General features: G+C 39.7%; 1 protein-coding gene across 2 annotated transcripts in view; it reads right to left on the reverse strand.

Annotated features, from left to right (window-relative positions):
* The window catches only part of SLCO5A1 (solute carrier organic anion transporter family member 5A1), a 133631-nt gene that overhangs the window by 68501 nt on the left and 43083 nt on the right, over nucleotides 1-22047 (reverse strand). For both annotated transcript variants that reach the window (XM_035011306.1, XM_035011305.1), the window contains exons 3-4: nucleotides 10264-10396; nucleotides 4912-5129 (exon numbers count right to left, since the gene is read on the reverse strand). In XM_035011306.1, the coding sequence (XP_034867197.1) occupies nucleotides 4912-5129; nucleotides 10264-10396 (351 nt within the window). The remainder of the gene's footprint in view (nucleotides 1-4911; nucleotides 5130-10263; nucleotides 10397-22047) is intronic.

Genomic DNA, 22047 nt, shown 5'->3' on the forward strand with positions numbered 1-22047 from the left:
GGTGGTTCAGTTGGTTAAGCGACTGCCTTCGGCTCAGGTCATGATCCTGGAGTCCCGGGATCGAGTCCCGCATCGGGCTCCCTGCTGAGCAGGGAGTCTGCTTCTCCCTCTGACCCTCCCCCCTCTCATGTGCTCTCTCTCTCTTTCTCTCTGTCTCAAAAAAAAAAAAAAAATCTTTAAAAAAAATAAATAAAAATGCAAATACAAAAAAAAATTTTAATAAATAAAATTAATTAAAATTTCAATTTAAAAAGGGCACCTGGGTGGCACAGTCAGTTAAGTATCCAACTCTTGATTTCGGTTCAGGTCATGATCCCAGGGTTGTGAGATCGAGTCCTGCTTCAGGCCCCGCCCCGGGCCTGGAGCCTGCTTAGGATTCTCTCTTGCCCTCTGCCCCTCCCCCCTCTCTAAAATTAAATAAATAGATAAATAAAATTAAAAATAAAAATGCAAATACTCAGGCCACACCCCAGGCCTCCGCACTTGAACACTGTGGGCCAGGGCCCAGCACTCTGGGTTTTAAGAAGCCTTTGTGGTGCTTCCTAGGTGGCCGAAGTTTGAGAACCACTGTTCTCACAAAATAGGATTTTATATAAAGGGCAGTGAGCATGTTCCTACAGCAAATATGGGGAATTCAAGCAACAGCTCAATAAAAGCTGCAAACATAAAACCAAACTATAATTTAGCAAGGGAGCAAAGACAATATGCAAGAGAGCTAAGATAGCATAGACCAGGCACCTGGCTTTGGTGATCCCTCTTTGCTGAGTCAAGGATTGACCCCAACATATTCCACACTATACCAGTTTTAAAATACTTAGCAAAAGGCCACATGCAATAGTTCTGGATGTTCGTGGGCAGCTCAAATTTGGAATGTATTCCTTCTGTCCCTTTCCCCCATTATCTGAGGTTGAAATCCTGAAACCATCTTTGATACCTATATCTCCCCATTATCCCCATATCAGTTGCCACATCCTATAGACACAACCTCTCCTTCCTCAATAATTCATTCATCAAATATTGATTATCTATAAGGTGGTATAAATTCATCAGGGAACATGGTAGACACAATATCCTTGCCTTCATGGGGCTTACTTTCTCACTGTGGAGACAACAATAAGATAAGTAAAATATATGGTATGTTAGACAGTGATATACTAAGGAGAAAAATAGAGGAGGGCAGGAGGTACAATGCTTTGGAGAGGGACACCTGGGTGGCTCAGTTGGTTAAGTGTCTGCCTTCGGCTCAAGTTACGATCCCGGGGTCCTGGGATCGAGCCCTGCAACGGGCTCCCTGCTCATCTCAGAGTTAACTATTTTATTCAGTTAAGATTATAAACATATTGCAGTCTAACACAGACAAAAGTCTAACAGAGAAAAATCTGTTATATTTTATGCTAACTAATAATGCTAAGCAGCTAAAAGATTAAAAGTGGATACAAAAATAAAATGTTTATTATGATTAACGGCCACCAAAAGTTTTCTATTTAGGGCGCCTGGGTGGCTCAGTTGGTTAAGCGACTGCCTTCGGCTCAGGTCATGATCCTGGAGTCCCTGGATCGAGTCCCGCATCGGGCTCCCTGCTCGGCAGGGAGTCTGCGTCTCCCTCTGACCCTCCCCCCTCTCATGTGCTCTCTCTCATTCTCTCTCTCTCAAATAAATAAATAAAAAATCTTTAAAAAAAAAGAAAGTTTTCTATTTAGGAAGATATCCAGCTAAATTTGGAAGACTTTTAAAATGCTGGACCTCAAACCTCAGGAAAAGTGATCCAGTTAAATATTTTAAGTGTTTATTTTTATTGGTAAGATTTGATGCGATCAATGCTAATCTCTTTATGGAAAGGTGAATCAGACACACTAAAAATTCTACCTTCTCCTTTGTGGTGTTTTAAAACAGTCTTACTCTTGCATAATTTATAATAAGAATCTAGAAACACTGAGTCAGATTTTCCCAATGTCTATCATTAAAATGTGGAGGCGGAGAGTGGATTTGTATGGCCCAAATCATTTTTTTAAGGAAGTATGAGTTATTAACTTAGATATCCTGCCACCTTCTCTCTGAAGAAGCTAATACTGGTATCCAAATTCCAAATATGAAAAAAAGAGGAAAAAAGAATCTGAGAATCAAACTCAGATTTAATTCAAAATGAAATCTTAGCAACCATTCTTTATTTCAAGGCCTTAATGATGAATCTCAGTTTTATAATAAAAAATTATATCAACAGTTGAATGACTCCCAGCGATTTAATTTGTGCTTTTGAAAACCAGATTAAATATTAGACTGTCATTTCCTATAGGTGATAGGTATTATATAATCTGGAGGAAATCAGTAAGTGCAAGATAAATATGAATTAATTTTAAATATTCTAATTGAATATTATTTCTACATCATCAACATCATTTGAATCATTTTTAGCGAAACATTTGCACTATAGACTCTCATTAAAACAGGCTTCTTTTCTAACAGGAGAAAGTGGCTCTTGAAAGTCCAGTCTAGATACAATTAGAGAATTCAGTGCAAGTGAAAGTAAAAAATGAACCAGCTCTGTGTCCTAATCAGGAGATTTAGAGGCAGAAGTGAGATCAGTCATCACAATGAAGGCATAGAATGATAAAGCTGAGAATATATCAGAAACACTGACAGGAAAATCAGACAGGAAACAGACTTTATAGACCAACTACCCATCACTGCTAACAGACTCCTCTTATTCTTTCCTTTAAAAGAAAATAACCTAATCTATCATATTGAGCATAGAAAAAATGGAGAAGAGAAATCCCTAGCAGTACAAGATGATATACAATAAAATAGTATATAGATTCAATTTGGAAAAACAATCTTAAAATTCCATGACAGCTTTTGAACCCACATGCCTAAGTGTGCTTCCCCCCAGAAGTAGGTCCTGAGTCAAAGATTCAAGTCCACGCAGTTTATTTGGGAGTCTCAGAAAACGCTGCTCAGGGAGTGCGAACGTGATGCACAGGAAGCAAAAGCAGCCTACAAGGGATGTAGAAATAGAACTCAGAACTGTCTCACCCATCAAATGGGGAAGCTAGGGTGTTCATCAGCCAGTGGTTAAGACTGTTGTGTGTGGGGGTGGGGGAGTGTTAATTCCTTGGCACTTGATGCCAGCCTTGAGCAGGAGCCAAGAGGTTTCCCAGCCCAGAAAGAAAACCTTCGGGCAAAAGGAGACCTTCAGGTGAGGAAGACCTACAGTTCTTCAGGCAGGTACCAGCGGTCAGCAGGCCTCCGCCCCTAAGACAGTAAGGTCCCAGAGGTAGACAGGGCATTAACATCATTGTCTACACTTTATCCTCCAAAGGAACGCCATTCCCATCTATGGTCATATCTGTGATTGGTGTTTGATATCAGTCTTCTCTTCCTTTTCTCAACTATCCAACAGGGCATATATTTCACATTCAAGCCATCTACCCCTAAGCTATAAAGTATACAATTTTAGCTTACCTAGGTCTGTATTTCTCTCCTTGAGTCTACTTTATATTCTTCATAAATTAAGACTCTAAGTCTACTCCTGTATTGTAAATTCTTTAATGTCAATCTTGCTCTTAATCAAGTTGTAAAAAAAAAATTACTCCTTTGGTAATAGACTTTATGATCCATAAGACATCCAAGAAAAATGGTGGTCCATGTGGTAAGAGCTCAGGTCACACTAGCATCCAAGGAAGCCTTGATGGTATTATAGCAGAAGTAATGTTTGCAGTTCCAAAAGTACACATTGTCACAAAACAATGGGTAGGGGAGGGCGAGTAGGGGAAGCAGATCTAAAACTTAATTGGGAAGGAACATTTTCAAAGAAAAGTGACTTCACTTGCTCTAAACAAATATAGTCTTAAAAGTAGTCCAATCTAACCATTATTTTTCTTTGGCTGCAGGGACAGTTCCATAATATACTAGTAACTTCCTTCTAGGCCTGAAAGTTTCCTCTTTGGCTTCAGTGTTTATATAGTCAAAGTGAGATGATAATGTGCCTAGGTAAATTTTACCTAAAACGACCTTGACTGATGCAAGCACTTGATAAATATTATGCTTCATAATTTCAAAAAAAAATCAATTCAGGGAATTTAGGAAATAGGCTGAAATTAATGGGAGTGTAGCACTACCCAACAGATACACTGAACACTGAACAAATATTGCCTGGTTAAAATTAAATTGTTTAGGTTTGAGAATGCCTAACCTAGTTTTAATAAAGTTCTTGTTTTTAAGACAAATAAAAATGAAAAAATAGACAAGTACACATCACTGAAACTATCTGGACATTTAGAGGCCAATTTCTTGGCTACTCTTCTCTATGAACACTTACAAGCATCTGACAGAGCCACTGTTGAATGAGATTGCTGTCTAGTAATAGGTTTTATATTTGGGTAAGGATCTGGCCACACTACCAAACCCACCATGCCCTTGAAACAAACCATTCATCATAGAACACAGTATTTTAAAACTCAGACATCTCTCATTACAGTAAATGACATATTTAAAATCTGTATCTTTAGGATCTCAATCAGTGCTTCTCAAACAATCTGTGATGAAGAACCACTTTTAAATTAATATTTCCAGTCTATCACGTACTGATACTTTTGCAAAATATATTAAAAATGAATTAAGAAAATGAGTTTTTTTTAATGTACAAAATGGAAGCCCAGTTTATTATTATTATTATTATTAGATTCAATAGGCATAAAATTACTGTCAAATTTCTTTAAAAGTTTCTCAAGGCTTACTCAAAATTTCAGTACTTATCTTGTCACAGGCCAGTAACAGTTGCTGGGGCAGAACTGACCTGGGTCCACACTTTGAGTAGCACTGATCTAAAATAACCGTGTGCAAAAAAAAAAAATAAAAACAAAACAAAATAAAATAAAATGTTGGGCACGTATTCACTCAAAATATATACTTTACCTCTGACATTCTTTCCAAATCCCAAAGAAGAAACTTTTTTGTCCACTTGTGCACTATTGTTTGACTTCTCCTTCATAACGTCATCATCACTAACAATATCAGCAGAAAATTTTTTCTTTTTCTTTTTCTTGTGTCGAGGAGGAAGCTTTTTTGGAAAAGTAAACATTGGGAATATCACAAGAAACATTGCAACGGCACAAAGGAGGAATCCACTCCACCTAAAAAATTGGGAAATGTGAATGGCATTTATGGCTCTTGCATTATGAATGAGAACAAATTAGCAAAGTAGAAGCTCATGGTAATAAAATTCTCCAGGGAAAACTTCTGTAAAGCAAAACAATTGTAAAGCAGTAGGAAGTTGGACAAACTAAGAAAACACAGGACTCCTCCCTATGTTATAAATGAGAAATCTGCCTGATAATCATACTAGTATTATAATGAATATTATAATTAGCAACCAGATTAGAATTTTATTGAAATATTTGTTAGCTCTGCTATAATGTGCATTTCATAATAAATCAAAAAATAAAAAATAAAATAAATAAATAACTCATAAATATAATAGAAAAATAATATAGACTCTATAGCATGCTTTATGGACCAAAATAGACACATCTTTCTTAAAAGAAAACCATTCATATCTCATGTGGAATGTATTTTAAATTGCTAATGGCATTCAAATATTTTTCTGCAAGCACTTAAGAATATATTGACCCTCTTAGCTAGTCCTTACAACACTTAACCGTGAGGGCCACCAAAGACATTTATATTTGATTGTTGCCTTCAAGAACTTACAACCTATGGGTAAGGGAGCTAAAAATACAAGAAACAATCTCCAAGAAATGCAAGCATGTATACAATTAAGTGTCAGATGATGTGGTACAGACTATGAATGCTATAAAAGCTCAGATAAAGGAAATGTGTGTCAGAAAGCTTCCTAGGAGAAGCAGACCGTGAGCTATGTTGAACTGAGAGTCTGTCTTTGAACTCATCTGAGGTTGCCAAGCTGCAGAGACTAAGAAGTAAATATAGAGAATAGTACTCAAATTCTAGTCTGGCATTAGAGCCATGTGTTAAGGCCTTGGGCTTCTTGTCTGCATAATTCCTCAAGGGCAATCTCTCAGTCCCCTTTCAATCCTTTCTTAGCAAGTAGAGGCCCCTGATCCTACAGAACAGGGTTGCCACTTTCTTACTAGGACTCCTCAGCTCTAATCTTTGTCCTTCAAGCTTGCAAATTCTTGATGCTCAGACTCTGTCCTCTGTCTCAGCACATTCGCATCAGCTGTAACCTGAACGCAAGCAGCATTCTAAGCATCAATGTTGAATTCAACCCATTAGGAATACAGATCAATTGCAAAGTGAAAATTCATTTTTAAAAAGATAGTGCTTCTATTAAAGTACTGTTATCAGCTGTTAAAAGTCACAGTTTCACTGACAGAATAATTCCATGAACCAGTTATTAATAATCCAGTATGCTATTTTCAAAGATACTTAGAGTTATATCAAATAAAGATTTTTAAACAATTGGAAAAAAAGGCTTTATTTTGAGAAGATTGCTCAGGGCAGACTTCTAGCAATTTCAATTATTCAGTATAACCTAGAACCCAGTGACTGACATACTCAAAAAATTTCCTGAATAAATAAACTGAATGAGATAGATTTTTTTTTTTTAATTCTTTAAATGTCTGCAGAGAACATAGCTACGATCATATCTGGCCCCTGTAGTACCTGGCTGCTTATGAGGCCTTTACTAATAAACTGCCCCTGCTTATCTGCCACCTTTGAATCTCTTTCTACAATTCTGCCTTCAAGCCCCTTGGACTCCTTCAGTTCCAAAAGCAGAACAGGACAAACAGTGCAATATAAGGGACAGTTCTTGAGCTGTGGTTTCAGACAAATATGGTTTTTTTGTCTTGTCTTTATGACCTACTGGCTCTAAGATCCTGGGGAAATTATTTCACTTTCCCAAACCAACCTTCTCATCTGAAAGGGGAATAATGCTAACTGCTTTTTGGAGTCATCAAAATTAATAAGACAATGTATATAATGGACCTGAAAAAATGCCTGCCCCCAAATCAACAATCACTTCATGGTAGCTAGTTTTGTTTTTGTTTTTTTTGTAGATCTGTACTCAGGTCCTCCCCACACCTCCACTCAGAGCCATCAACTTAAAATTATATGCAAACATTAAAGATACACTTACAGTAGTCCATAGTAAGAGCAAATAACAGAAGGAGGGGAAGAATTAGAGCAAATAAACAAAAATAATATAAAAATAGTATAAAAGTTTGGGGGTTTTTCAAAGCTGAGCAAACTGGCCCACATTCTTCAGTGGTCTTCAGTAGCATTGACAAAATGCATGATATAATGATGAGGCCAAAAAAGACCCCGAGAGAAGCTGAGGAAGGCAGAAAAGTGCATATTAGGGGTGCCTGGGTGGCTCAGTCGGTTAAGCATCTGCCTTCAGCTCAGGTCATGGTCCCCGGGTCCTGGGATCAAGTCCCGCGTCGGGCTCCCCACTCAGCGAGGAGTCTGCTTCTCCCTCTGCCCTGCCCCCGCCCCCAGTCTTGTGAGCTCTCTCTCGCTCTCTCTTAAATAAATAAATAAAATCTTTAAAAAAAAAAAGAAAGTGTGAGTTATATATTAGGAAAAGACCCATCAGTAAGAGCTAAAATTGAAAAACCAGGGTCCCTAAGTCCCTTTTACAAACCACCCCTCAGAGATTATTCATAAAGTAGGGCCAGTTAAGTATATTGACTAAGAGATTTGCCCTGTACTCAGTTTTTTATCCCAGCTCTCACTGCCTCTGAGGCTTTGGGCAAGTTATTCAAATCACAGGACATCAATTTCCTCATCTGTAAAATGGGCATAATATTAGTGAGTACATATGGTTGTTATATATGTAGGCTTAAACATATGAAGTTCAAACAAAAACGTTTGTGAAGCTCTTAGTAGAATGCTTGACACACAGTAAGCACCCAATAAACATTAGCATTATTCATTTCTTCATTCCTTTCTTCAATCTTTCAGCACATGTTTATTGAAAAATCCATCATTACTGCTAGGCATTGGATTAAATAGCATTGTATCAAATAACTCTGTCTTTGGTAAAGGTAGAAGTCTGTTACAAACAGAGCTACTCAATAAATAAAATTCAATTTTTAATATTGGACCATTAAAACAGATTAACAGAACATAGATTACATAGATTATGTAGATTAATCATAGATTAATAGATTAAATTCAAAGGACTTAATAATAGCTAACACATACTAGATAGCAAGAACTATTTAAAGCCCCACATGTATAGACTCATTTATTCCTCACAACAACCCTATGAAGTAGATACTGTAATTACTTCCATTTTATAGATTCTTTTAAAACCAACAACTGAGGCACAGAGAAGTTAAGTAACTTCCCCCAGGGTCACACAGCTATTAGGTGGCAGACAGAGATTTAAACCCTGGACAGTATGGCTTTGGGGTCTGTACTCTTAATTACCCTACTTTGCAACCAATTAGATAGATGTCTAGAAAACTTTTAAAAGTCAGCATAAAGTACTTGTAAGCCTAAAAGCTCCTGTCTCCTTCCTTCTCCCTGCCCCCAAGTTGGTCCTCCTCCCCTTTCTCCCTCCCTCTAGATGTTCCCTTATTGCCATGCTCTTTTCATGGACACCTATATAGAACACAGAATGTACACTGAATGTTCATATACATATTGTCTTTTCTACTGTCTTGTCTAATCTTCTTTTCTGAGAATAAAAAAATCCTTACTCTTATTTACTTCAGAAATGCAAAGAAAACAGTGGTTGAGGCCAAAAATTTCACTAGTGGTCAAGAACTTAAAATTCCTGTGTTATTCCCCTAATGCTGACAAGGAAACTTCCTTTTTTACGATTTGAAAATTCTACCAGCCCAGGTTCATCTAAATCTTAGCACATCCATTTTCAAAGAGCATTACTTATGAAAATAAACGTTATATAACTTGATTAATATTTCTTAACTGCTTTGAAAATAGATAGCGTTAAGCATTATTCCCATGTACTTCAGAGTTATGAGATTATCTTATAATGAAATGCAGAGATAACACAAGTTATCTAAGAAACTCTTAGAAACTCCTTCTAAAGTAATTAGTGGAAACTAATTTCTAATACTGAACTATTCTCTTTGTTATAAAATGAACATGTCTTATCAATGTATACCTATTACTAATCCATGTTAAATGAATTCAGGAAGCCAATACTTTTCAGTTAGTGCTTGCTATCATGAAGAAATAACTCATGTTCAAGTTGAGGATTATGAAGAACTGAAACACAGCCCTGGCTATGCGGATAAATAACCTAACATCCAAAGTTGGAGTTCTCATTCTAAGTCCGAAAAATTACTTATTTAGCAAGACAGTTAAGGGCTAGCAAGTGAGAGAACAGCTAAATCTACAGCACTCCATTGGAAAAACAATTACCAAGTGAAAAGATTCACTAAGAATGTGACGATGGAAAAAAGGCGGGGAGGGACTGGAGTTTTGGGCAGTCAGGGAGGGTTGACAAAGCAGAAATGCTAATCTAATAAGGACGTGGGAAGAAAATATTTTTTAAAAGGCACAGAAAAGATAATGAAAGCTAGGACTCGAGCACACAGGAAAGCCCCAACACAGCCACCCTCTCCTCCTCCACTCTGCTATTTATAGCAAAAAGCGCATCAACCCTAAAGAAGGTGGATTAAGCCGATGCTCCCAAGCCCTCAGCATTAGTCCCCCGTTGCTGCTATAACAAACTACACCACACTTAGTGGCTTAAAACAACACAAATGTGTTATCTTATAGCTCTGGAGGTCAGAAATCTCAAGTGGGTTGGCAAGGTTGCATTCCTTCCGGAGGCTCTAGGGAAGAACCTATTTTCTTGGGTTTCCTAGATTCTAGAGTCCCGAGTGTGTTCCTTGGTTCATGATACCTTCTTCCATCCCCAAAGTATGTCACTTCAACCTCTGCTTCAATCACCATATCTCTTTCTTACTCTGACCCTCCAGCCTCCCTCTTTCCCTAATAGGGACACTTGTGATTATACGGGGCCCATTCCTGTCCGACATCAGGAAAACCTTCCTATCTCAAGATCCTTAACTTAAACACATCTGCAAAGTCTCTTCTGCCATGTAAGCCAACACATCCGTAGGTTCTGGAGCTTAGGACATGGATATCTCTGGGGGATTACTATTCTGCCTTCCACTCCCTTCTAGGCAACTTTTAGCTGTTTTTCATATTCCCATGGGGGAAATTTTTATTTTAACTACAAGGGTACTACGACTTGAACTATCATTAATAACAAACGAAATGAAAAATGTAGTAAACAATTCTTACCAGTTTCCAATGAAACGAGGGTCATTCTGATCAAGGTTAACAGGATTTCTGGGATCGACATAAAAACCAATAAGAAGTCCACCTAATAAATATCCCACTGCAGGACCAAGTGCTCCCATGACATACATGATGGCTGAGAAGACACAAGGGGAAACGTGAAATAGAGAAACATGGTCCTTAAGTTTCAAGTGTGGTCTAATTTCAGTCATACCACGTATATACGTCACAGTTAAACCCAGGGAACAGCATCCAAAACCAAAGAACTTTAGAGATGTGTCTATATTTACATTTGGGTTTCAAATCATGCCCTTTATTCAGCTGCTGCCTATTGTCCTTTTAGAACATTAGAATCATGTCTGGACAGCTTTTCAGTTGTTGTTGTTGTTATTGTTTTAAAGATTTTATTTATTTATTTGACAGAGAGAGACACAGCCAGAGAGAGAACACAAGCAGGGGGAGTGGGAGAGGAAGAAGCAGGCTTCCCGCCGAGCAGGGAGCCCGATGTGGGACTCGATCCCAGGACCCTGGGACCATGACCTGAGCCAAAGGCAGACGCTTAACGACTGAGCTACCCACGCGCTCCAACTTTTGTTTTTTAATAGAAGTGCTCAGGTCCCACCCCAGACCCACTAATTTAAATTTCTGAAAGTGCTAGTTAATGAGCAGTCACTGGATAACCCAGAGAAGATAAAAGGTCGTTTCAAGATTAAAAAATAAATAAATAAAAGGTCATCTCAAGATAAGAAGAAAATGAAAAAAAAGTAGATGTCACTTGTCACAGCTGGAAGATTCCAACAGAATGACGGAACTCAAGGCCAGGTTCTGCCATGAAGCTGGATTTAATCGAGTTGGCAAAGATGCTTAAGCACCTCAAATCATGAATATTTTTCAAATCACCACTTTGGAGTCAAAGAAGAGCTCACAATGCATTTGGTTTATTGCTAATTGAGGAATCTTACGTAAAGATTAATAAATCTCCTTAAATGGCATCAGTGAAAAGATCGAAACAGATAGCACCAACCCACAGCTGCATTAGAAAATAATTTTTTAAAGCACATGACCAAAGCAGGAGGGGAAGGGGTTGTATCAATAGATCAGAAAGTGTGTCATTCTATCCAAAAAAAAAAAAAAATTGGCCATCAAAATGGGCTTATAGCAAAAAATAACAATAAATTCATTGTCATTCCTTTATACTATTTTCACTGCTGTGATTTCAAATAAAAAAATAATTTGTCAAATCTTAATTTTGAGGTAGGATATGAAATTCCTTGAAAGTCATAGAAAAATCTGGAGTGTGGCTAACACTCCAAATCCACTTTTTTTTTTCCTGTTATTTGGAGAAAAATCTATAAACACTGTTAAGATGCTCCTGTGTTCAAGGCATGATAAACTCAGGTATAACATATTTCTCATTTCTACTGCCATCATGCACTTAAACCACTGAATAAATACCTGGTTTGCCATACCCTTTAAATAGTACTATATTTACCAAAGAGCAAATTGAACTAATCAGAATAACTTCACCTTAACTTTATCTTCTGCACCTAAATAAACTTTGAATAAACTTGTACCTCCTGTGACTTATAACTACAGACAGTAATTTAACACTTGCTCTCACTTTTCACACTATTTCAAAAGAGAAAGCGCACCGTTTATTTATTTTACAGAATCATCTGCTTGTAACAATAAGACACTAGCTGCTCCGACTTCTCCATCTGTGTTTGGAAATGGAGAATGGGAGGAAGCATAGCCACAAGTAATTGTTGGCATTCTTTTGGAAGCACGCTTTCTGGCATTCTTTTGGAAGCATGCTCTTAATAAAACAAAATCAGAGTTTTGATAAATATCTCGTTACCCTCTCCATTTATAGCCTGAAACAGAACTCAAGAAGAAACAGTGCTTTTTCAGTTCCAGGTTTTCCCATATGCATATGGAGATAAAATTTATGTTTACACCTCCAGGCAAACCATTTACAACTTAAAACTGTAATGAGGCCAAAATGTGACATGAATCATCTTCCCAAAATAGTTCTGGCATGAAAGAGACTGTCTTACAAACACAGACAGGGAAAAGGGTACTTCCGCCATACTGTTTATGCCTGGGGTACTTGAGGGCAGTGTCTCGGAAGGCCCAGCAGCAGCGTGCAGCATGGGTATTGGCAAGACCTCGCAATTACACAGTGAATGGAAAACCAGTTAAGTCACACTCACCCAAAGACCTTAACTACTTTATAAAATACAGAGAAAGCTTTTAAAATGCAGCTATGCAATCAGAAGAAAAATATTTGTAATATATAGCAAACACTGAGGCCAACTGAATCATTCTCATAAATAGGTATGTACATACATTTATATAACTACATTGACGTTATACTATGTAACTATACTACATATGCTATATCTACAAATCAGTAAGTATGTAACACTAGGGATGGAGAGAGAGAATAACTCGTTGACACAGTCCCATTTAGTAAATAAATCATTGTGGCCACTGAGCTAACATTTATTAATTGATTAACCAATGGCACTCATTCAGAGCTTAACAGAGGGGCAAATTGTTGATGCAAATTCATATCCTCACTCTCCCAGTCCAAAAGTCCCAATCACACACACACACACACACACACACACACACTGCCTAAAGAAAGTCTAAACTACTCTATCTGGAGTTCAAGGGTGGGACAAGTTGGCCTCCTGCCACCATTTCTTTTTTTTTTTTTTTCCATTTTAATCTTAAAACCTACCGCCTACACTCACGACTCCACACTGACTGACTCTCAAAACAGGCCTGGGCAGAGCCACCTCCCTTCCCTTGAGGACCCACAGTGCCCCCAGGCCTTCCTATCTGTGTGAATCCTGCCCCTTCTTCAAGGCCCAACCAAGTCCAGCACTACCCATCCTCCCCTGAGTGGTCTCTGTCTCTTCAGAATCCCTGTAGACGACATATTGTCTATTCCAGTGGCCTGCACACCTTTACATCATGCATCCCTATCAGTAAAAGGATTTAAACATTTACCCAGTGTCCTTTTCTGTATAAATAATGTATATTTCCCACCAGCCTCATTCTCACAGCTCACACCTAATATGTCAGTAAATCCTGCTGGTTCTACCACCAAATCATAACCAATATGCCCCTCCCTCTCCATGCCTCTACCTTGGCCCAAGCCACCAAGGTCAATCATCTGGAAAATTGCTCCAGGCCTTCCAACCCATATCCCTGCTTCTGCCCTTCCTTCCCTACAATGCATTTTCAACTGGACAGCCCTAACAATCTCTAGAAACATGAGCCACATCATGTCACTTCTTGGTTCACACCCTCCAGTGGCTTCCCACCTCCCTCGCAATAAAAGCCCAAATCCTTTTATGTGGCTACAAGGACCTGCCCCCACACTAGCCCCACCCCCTAGGATCTCTCGGCTCTGTCTCCTAACCTTCTCCTGGTTCACCCAGCTCCAGTCAAACTGACCTTCTCCCTCTTCCTCACCCTGCCAGGCACATTCCCACCTGACGGTGTTAGCACTTGCTCTGTGTGGGTGTGGGTGTGGTTGTGTAATGCTCTTCCCCCAGGTAGCCTCATGGTGCACTCCCTTCCTTCCTCCAGGTAGTTAATCAAATAGTCCCTTCTCACTGAGGCCTTACTTGGCCATCCTATCTAAAAATTTAAAACTTTTTCCCCAATTCTTCCCACTCTTTCTCTGCTTTCTTTTTCTCTCCTCAGCGCACCCAACACACTCTATATTTCCTTTGTTCATCTTGTGTATCACCTGTCCTCCTCAACAAGAACATGAGCTCCAGGAGGGCAGGGATCTTGCCAGTGGTGTCCACTGACGAAGTAGTGTAGAACTAGGCACTCGACCCACCTCGCTCCCATTATCCATTACCTTCAGCACTCCCAGTCAGTCCCGGAACGTGCTGCCGTGATTAACAACAGGTATCAGTGATAAAAGTCGTCTTCAGTGTATATCAGCTCTGGAGATATTAGCTAATCACTATCGAGTGGGTAGTTTCATGTTTTTTGACCGTGTGCCATCAGAACGGAGTACTCTGCATTGGTTTTCTGTCATGACGAGGAGCTTACACTGGGAAGTCCAGGCTATCCAATGAACTAGCGATAGAAATAGAACTAGAAGTTCCAAGTTTCAAGAGTGGCCTAATTCCAGTCATACCACATATATATGTCACAGTTAAACCCAGTTAACAGCATCCAAAAACAAAGAACTTTAGAGATTGTATCTGTATTTATATTTGGGACTCAAATCATGCCCTTTATTTAGCCACTGCTGCTGTCTTTTAAGAACATCAGACTCATCTGGAGAATTTTCCTCTTGCACCCCAAAGGACCGTCCTACATCTCCCCTGGATTGTACGCAATTCAGCTTCATACCCCTTTCAGAGAACCCTGGACCATTTCATTCATTTGAAATTGAGTATGCCTTGCTCTTCACTTCTACTTCTTCTTCACATGTTTATATCTTATCTTTCGAAGTAGCTCTTTATCCTGGACAGCAGGAGCCATATCAGATACAGTACTATGCAGTGGTTAAATCCCAGACTACAAATTCCTGGGTTCGAATCCCTGCTTCCATTATGCGTATAAAGTGCTTAGCATATAACAAACATGAAGAAATATTAACTTGCATTTTTTACATGTTGAATGATCACCTATTCATTCTCTAACAAGTATTATTAAGTATTAATTTTGTATAGGCCAAATACATGCATTATTTAACAGAAGGCATATTTATCTTTATATTACCTTAATAAATTATCTTTTCTGGAGTCACTGTTTTTGACCCAGGAGTTTTCCTCACACAAAGGCCAGCATAGACTATCTTCCCGAAGCTGAGAATGTGCCTGTGGCTATTTTCTTTTTTTTAACCTTTAGGTTTTTTTCTAATGATTACAAAATATAATATGAATTCCTTGTAGAAATAACTCTCAAGAGCACAAAAACAATCCTTACCATCCAGATAATGATGGTAACAATAGTAATAAATACTTTTTACTATTCATATACTGTATAAGTTTTTTAAGTAGCTGGAATTACACAGTAGTTATTTTTCTGTAATATGTTTTCCCATAATACCTCAAACATTTCTTACATCAATAAATTCTTCTGGAACATTCGTTATGGCTAAATGGTGTGTCACCATGTGGCAATGACCTACTTCCTTTAATAATACCTCACTGGTACCAGCTAGCCTATCACCAATATCTGATTGGGGCTATTCTTCTGAAGATTATATCAACCCTTTGTTACTACATATGATGCACGGAACTAGACCCCAACCTGAGGGTTACAACCACCCACCCAAAACCAACCTCAGCTGGGTGAGCTTTTGTAGAGTTAAGAAGCCACTATTAAATGAAGGGGTCTGAAGGGCGCCTGGGTGGCTCAGTCAGGTAAGTATCTGCCTTTGGCTCAGGTCATAATCCCAGGGTCCTGGGATGGAGCCCTCCTTGGGCTCCCTGCTCAGTGGGGGGGTCTGTTTCTTTCCCTCTGTCCCTCCCCCCATATGTATGCTTCTCAAATAAATAAATGAAATCTTTAAAAACTAAAAAATAAATAAATGAAGGGGCCTAAAAGGCCCCTTCAGTGGGGGGGAGGGACATCATGGCTGGTTTGACAAAGAAACAACCTTTGAGGAAGGCTGACCCACCAACAACTTAGTAACTGTCTCTTCACCTGCTTCTAGCATGTGAATCCTGCACTTAACTTTCCCCCAAGTTGTTTTACCTTTTACCTTCCATTTCAATTTTCTTCTTAAATTATTTTTCACCCTATTTTGTGATCATTTATGCTTCTTTACATTAAAGCACATTAACTTCTATTTTTAATCCCATTTACCTTCACATTTTTAACTTTTCTCCTCCTGTAGATTTAACCTTTATTCTAATCTAATACCTCTTTTTACTTTTACATCATAAACAGTTTTAGCTGCTGCTCTCTTACTTTACTTGTAATGCATTTTATCTTTTTTAAAACACTTTTTGTAAGAATTTTGATCTAAAATTAACTATCAAGTTTCTCTTTCAAATTATTTGCTACCTTCTATTCTCATACCTTAAGTAAGTTTGCTTACATTTTTAGCCCTAATTATATTAGGTTAATTTTTTTGCAGATTTTATTTATTTATTTATTTGAGAGAGAGAGAGAAGAGAGCACACACGCACATGTGCATGCACAAGCAGGGGGAGGGGCAGGGGAAGAGGGAGAAGCAGGCTCTCCACTGAGCAGGGAGCCCCACTCAGGGCTCAATCCCAGGACCCTGGGATTATGACCTGAGCTGAAGGCAGATGCTTACCCAACTGAGCGACCCAGGCACCCCTAGGCTAATATTTTATTTTTATAAACTCTCTTGATTTTAAACTTTGAATCTTTGTTATACTCCTGAATTTTATGTTATTTTTCATGTTCAGGGCTTTCTCTTTCCTTTTGTATCCTTCTGACAACAGCTTCTTTTAACAGTCTTTGTTTATCTTAGTCTTCTCTTATATTTTGCTTGTTTTGTGATCAGTTTTGGTAATAGCTCACTAGAAGCTGTGCCTGACCTCCCAGCTCATCCAGGCCCATCTCTTCCACCATCTCTGTAGTCCTGCTCAGCAGCCCTGCATGGCTTTTCCAGCCAGTTAAGGATGGTAGTGTGAGAAACTGAGGGTTAATTCTCCCCTGGGCTCAAGGCTCACTTTGCACACGGCATATCTGATTAGCCAGACGCCATGACTACTGTCTCACATGAGCCAATCATGACAAAACATGAGTTCTAAACCCCAGGTCTCTGATGTATAAGCACTGACTCTAAAACAAGCCAGGCCCACAGAGTAAAATAAACATGCCAGAGAGCTCTTCCTCATCCAGCTGCAGCCTCTCCTGGGGAGGGTCCTATGGGTTGACCTTCCCAATGGCTACTCGAGAGAGGAGGCATAACAGCACCTGCAGAGCTCGCCTGCACGTTTCATCCCTTCTTAAAGCTGACACCTCCACTTCTGGCAGAGTTAAAAGACATTCCTCCTTCCTTATCACAAAAGCCCAACTTGATTGCATTGGTATTATCTCAAAGAGGGTTGTTTTGTGTGGTTGGCAGCAACGAGGGGAACAGCTCTCTGAACTCTACCGAGTCCGTGTTGAGTAACTTAACCTGCTCCTGAATCACAAGAAATGATTCCAGAACTCCTAATAGTGACCAACCAGCCACGAGCCTTGCTGGACTTGGGAAACCAGGGGCCAAATCAAAATCAGCAAAGATCTTAGTATCACAGATCACTAGTGGCACCTCCTTCCTAGCCTCAACCCCAAATAATGAGTAGGGCTCCACATTGCCAGATCAGAGGTCACTCACTCGTCCCAGCTGCTCTGTGATGCCAGGCCCTGGGACAAGGAGGGGGCATTGCAAAGATCCATAAGATGGATGCACAGTCCTCCAGAAGAGGAAAGGTAAAACCAACTATGATTCAAGACTCCATGAGTAAGTGCAACAAGCACCAGCAATATGCCATGGACCATGGGAGAGGAATGATTCACAGTAACTAGCTAAGGAGGGAGGGCAGAGAAGCCTTCCTGGAAAAGATGACTTTTGACATAAGCCTGCAAAAATGGGCAATAAAGGACACTAGAGGCTGAGGGGCCCATGTGGGCAAAAGTATGCAAGTTCGGAAGTGCATGGCCTGTTCAGGGAATCGCAAGTGATCTTGACTTGGAGGTGCAACTGCCTCAGAGAAGAGTAACCACCACTGACTCTATCCTAGTCCCATGCAGGGCTCTAGGTACCCAGCCTTGTGCAGGCAGCCCAGTTGCTCTTCTCTGAGGACAGTTGAGGATGGATGGCAGCATTGCACCAGCTTCCCCTACCATTCAGTGGCATTTAGAAATGCTTTTTGCTGTTGTTTTTCACATGGCAGTAGAGGAACAAGTCACTTCCACTGTGCGAATGAGGGCAGGCCCTGACATCGAAGAGAGTGGGAAGTCAGAGCACTGGTCCTTGGGCTCACCTGAGCACTTGACTGTCTCCCCCCACTATCCTTTCCTCTCTCTCTCCTTCTGTATCAGTCACTGGAATGTAGTCAGAAGTCCCAGCTACCATGTTACTGCCAACGGCCTCTCCTTCCACCTCATTCCTGCTGTCCCTAGCTCTTGGAAGAATAAAAAACTCCCCTTCTCATTCATTCTCTTCATTTATGGGCAGAATTCAACTGGGTGGACATCTTTTCTTCCTATCTGTTCAGTTTCTATGTTCAGTTTCTATGCCCCCTTCTCTTGGCAAAAGCAATTCCATTTTCCTTTAGGAACTACCCACCCTTCACTGCACAGCCTCAATGGCCTGTTATCCATGGGGCCCTGTCCTCCATGATTCCCTTACCTCTTTGGATCTATATTCAAATATCATTCCTCAGAGAAGCCATAGCTCACCACATATCTAAACATGGCACCCCCCATCTTCCCCACCCCATCACTCTCTGTCACCTTGCCCTGCTGGGGTTTTCATTATGGTAAATACTGCCAAATACCAACAACTACATTTGTTTGTTCGCTTATTCTCTGTCCCTCCCACTGGAATGTCAGTTCCATGAGAACAAGGGCCGTTTTCTCACCGATCCCTTATCAATGCCTGAACAGTGCTGACCATAAGCTCTAATGAATCTTGTTGAACAGAGAAGGGATGAAGACATGGACTTCCAATGTGAGTGAAGTAACAAAAGCAATAGAATGAAGTGGATTCATCCTTGCAACATGACCTTGAAGAATCATCTACTGGTTCCTGTTCCCTAGACCCCTGGGGCTGTGCTGTCCTTGCCAGCCATCCCTACCCACCTTCCCCATAACGTCCTTGGTTTGACAGACCTGGCTCCTGTGATTTACAGCCACAGAGCCTTGATTCCTACTCCCAAAACACCTCCAGGCCCGACCCTTACTTCTGCCAGTCTCTCCAAGGTTAACACCCACCCCAGCTGGGTTTCCCCAGTTCTCAGAGCCTCATTGCAGTCGGCCTGGATTTGCTGTACCCTCATTTGAACTTGGTGCCAAATTAATCAGCCGCTGCTCCATGTTGCTCCCCACTTCCCACTTTTCACCACTCGCTGTCCACCACGTCCCCCACATTCCCTCTGGCACAGGACTCACTTTCTCAGCTGCCCTGCATGGCCAGTAAATGCTGCCAAGAACTGATGATGACAGGGTTCTGGGTTACAAGCATAATTTAGGCTCAGTCCCAGGACCTGGGATTCACCCAGGATGGTCCCACGGAGAAACGTATTGCATGCATGCCCATTCAACCCAGTCGAGGACATACTGATAGGAGGCCACCCTTTTGAATATAGTTTGGTGGTACAGCTGCTGCAGACAAGAAGAGGAGATGAAAAGCAATCCACACTTCACTGTGGTATCACGGCAATGACACCAGCTTGCATTCAACTTGCACAATGTCTTGAAAATTAGCCAAAGTACTTCACAGCACCAGGGCACCATAGTTAAAGAAAATATTCCCTCGCTCGTTCCTTCCACTCCCAAACAAAGGCAGATAAGAGACCTCTGATCTCGGTTATTTGGAATGGCAATTTTTTTTTCTCCTTTAAATGATTCAGTTATTTTGACACAGGCCTGACAGTAAAAAAACAAAACAAAACAAAACAAAACAAAACAGCTGCCACAGCAGTCAGGGAATAGTCTATCACTTCGCTAAAACATCCAGAGAGCATCTTAGGTCACAAACGAGAAGGGAAAAGGGTTTCTTTAGGTAGGTTCCGAGTGGTTTTTCCACACGACCATAGCAAGCAATAGCTGGTTTAAATTCACTATCTCCCTTTAGAAATATTTTCAAAGGAGTTCATTTCTAAAAGGAAACACAGGATGTGTATATGTATAGAAGGAGACACTTACACTGAATTAATACCTGGGACATGGGGCGGCGGTGGGGGGGTAGGTTAATGTGCTGCGCTTTAAAACATCAAATTAGCCACCTGTGAGGGGCCACTATCACCTCAATCCAGTCCTTAGAAAGGACCACAAGGACAACTGACATGAAAACATTAAAAAAAAAATGTCAATTTTTTAAAGTTATATTTTGGGGCAAAAAAAAAAAGTTTTATTAAAAGGTAAGAATGGATTCCCTTAGAACACAAATAGAAAATGTATAACAGAATAATCAAAATATTAATAAGCCCATGAGAAACTAATTTGACTAGTTATCAAAGAAATAGAAGGTACAAACAATGAAATGCCATTCTACTAAAATAAACTAGCAAAGACTGAATTGTGAGAGTACTCAGTGCAGATATAAATTAGTGAATTCGTTATTCTCATCCATCGCTGGTACCAAGTTACAACTAGATAGCAATTCACCAATACATCATGATGACATGTATCACTGCATTTTGTATATAGAAAAGGAGAAATGACATTAAAAATAGTAACTAATTGGGGCACCTGGGTGGCTCAGCTGGTTAAGCCTCTGACTCTTGCTTTCAGCTCAGGTCATGATCTCAGAGTTGTGAGATCGAGCCCCGAGTCAGGCTCTGCGCTGGGCATAGAGCCTGCTTAAGATCCTCTCTCTCCCTCTCCCTCTGCCCCTCCCCACCTCACTCTCTAAAAAATTAAAAATAGTAATTAACTACATTTTGATTCATAATGCAACTATTAATTTTAATGTTTACAAAGATTTTTTATATCTTGAGGAAATATTTATTTTAAAAATTTAAAATTTAAGTGAAATTCTGTTTACAGTGTGATTGTGTCAAAAAACATACACTTTTTAAAAAAGACCATTTACAGAAAAGCTACTAGAACCAATAAGTGGATTTAACAAAGTTGCATGATATAAGATCAATATTTTAGAAATCATACTTCTATATGCAAGTAAGTCAGAAATAAGCACCATTTACAATAGATTTATAAAATATAAAGTACTTAGAAATAAATCTGACAAAATACAGGAAACACCTATACACTTAAAATTACAAATACTGCTAAAAGAAATTAAAGATGATCTAAATTAATAGAGAGATATGCCTTGTTTGTGGGTTAAAGGACCGAATATTGTTAAAATATCAATTTTCCCAAAATGGATTGATAAATTCTACCCAATTCCAATTAAAATCCCAGCAGACTTTTTGGAGAATTGACAAACTAATTCTAAAAGTGAAAGAACATATGGAAATGCAAAGGACATAGATTAGCCAAACAATTTTGAAAAAGAGCGAAGTTAGGGCGCCTGGGTGGCTCAGTCAGTTAAGCGTCTGCCTTCGGCACAGGTCATGATCCCAGGGTCCTGGGATTGAGTCCTGCATCGGGCTCCCTGCTTATCGGGAATCTGCTTCTCTCTCTCCCTCTGCCCCTCCCCCTGCTCCTTCTCTCTCTCACTCACTCTCTCTCAAATAAATAAAATCCTTTAAAAAAAAAAAAAAGAAAGAAAGAAAGAAAGAAAGGGGTGCCTGGGTGGCTCAGTCGTTAAGTGTCTGTCTTTTGCTCAGGTCATGGTCCCAGGGTCCTGGGATCAAGCCCCGCATCGGCCTTCCAGCTCAGCAGGAGGCCTGCTTCTCCCTCTCCCCCTGCTTGTGTTCCCTCTCTCACTGTGTCTCTCTGTCAAATAAATAAATAAAATCTTTAAATAAATAAGAAAAGGAGCAAAGTTAGAATACTAAAACTACCTGATTTCAAGACTTAAAAAGATACTGTAATCAAGACAATGTAGTACTGGCTTAAAGATAGACAAGTACATCAGTGAAATAAAAAAAGGAAGTCCAAAAATTAATTAGTTAGTTAATTACTTTAATTAAATAAAAAGGAAAATCC

Source organism: Mirounga leonina, unplaced genomic scaffold (genome assembly GCF_011800145.1).
Source record: "Mirounga leonina isolate KUSES-001 unplaced genomic scaffold, KU_Mleo_1.0 Mir_165, whole genome shotgun sequence".
NCBI classification, from domain to species: Eukaryota; Metazoa; Chordata; class Mammalia; order Carnivora; family Phocidae; genus Mirounga; species Mirounga leonina.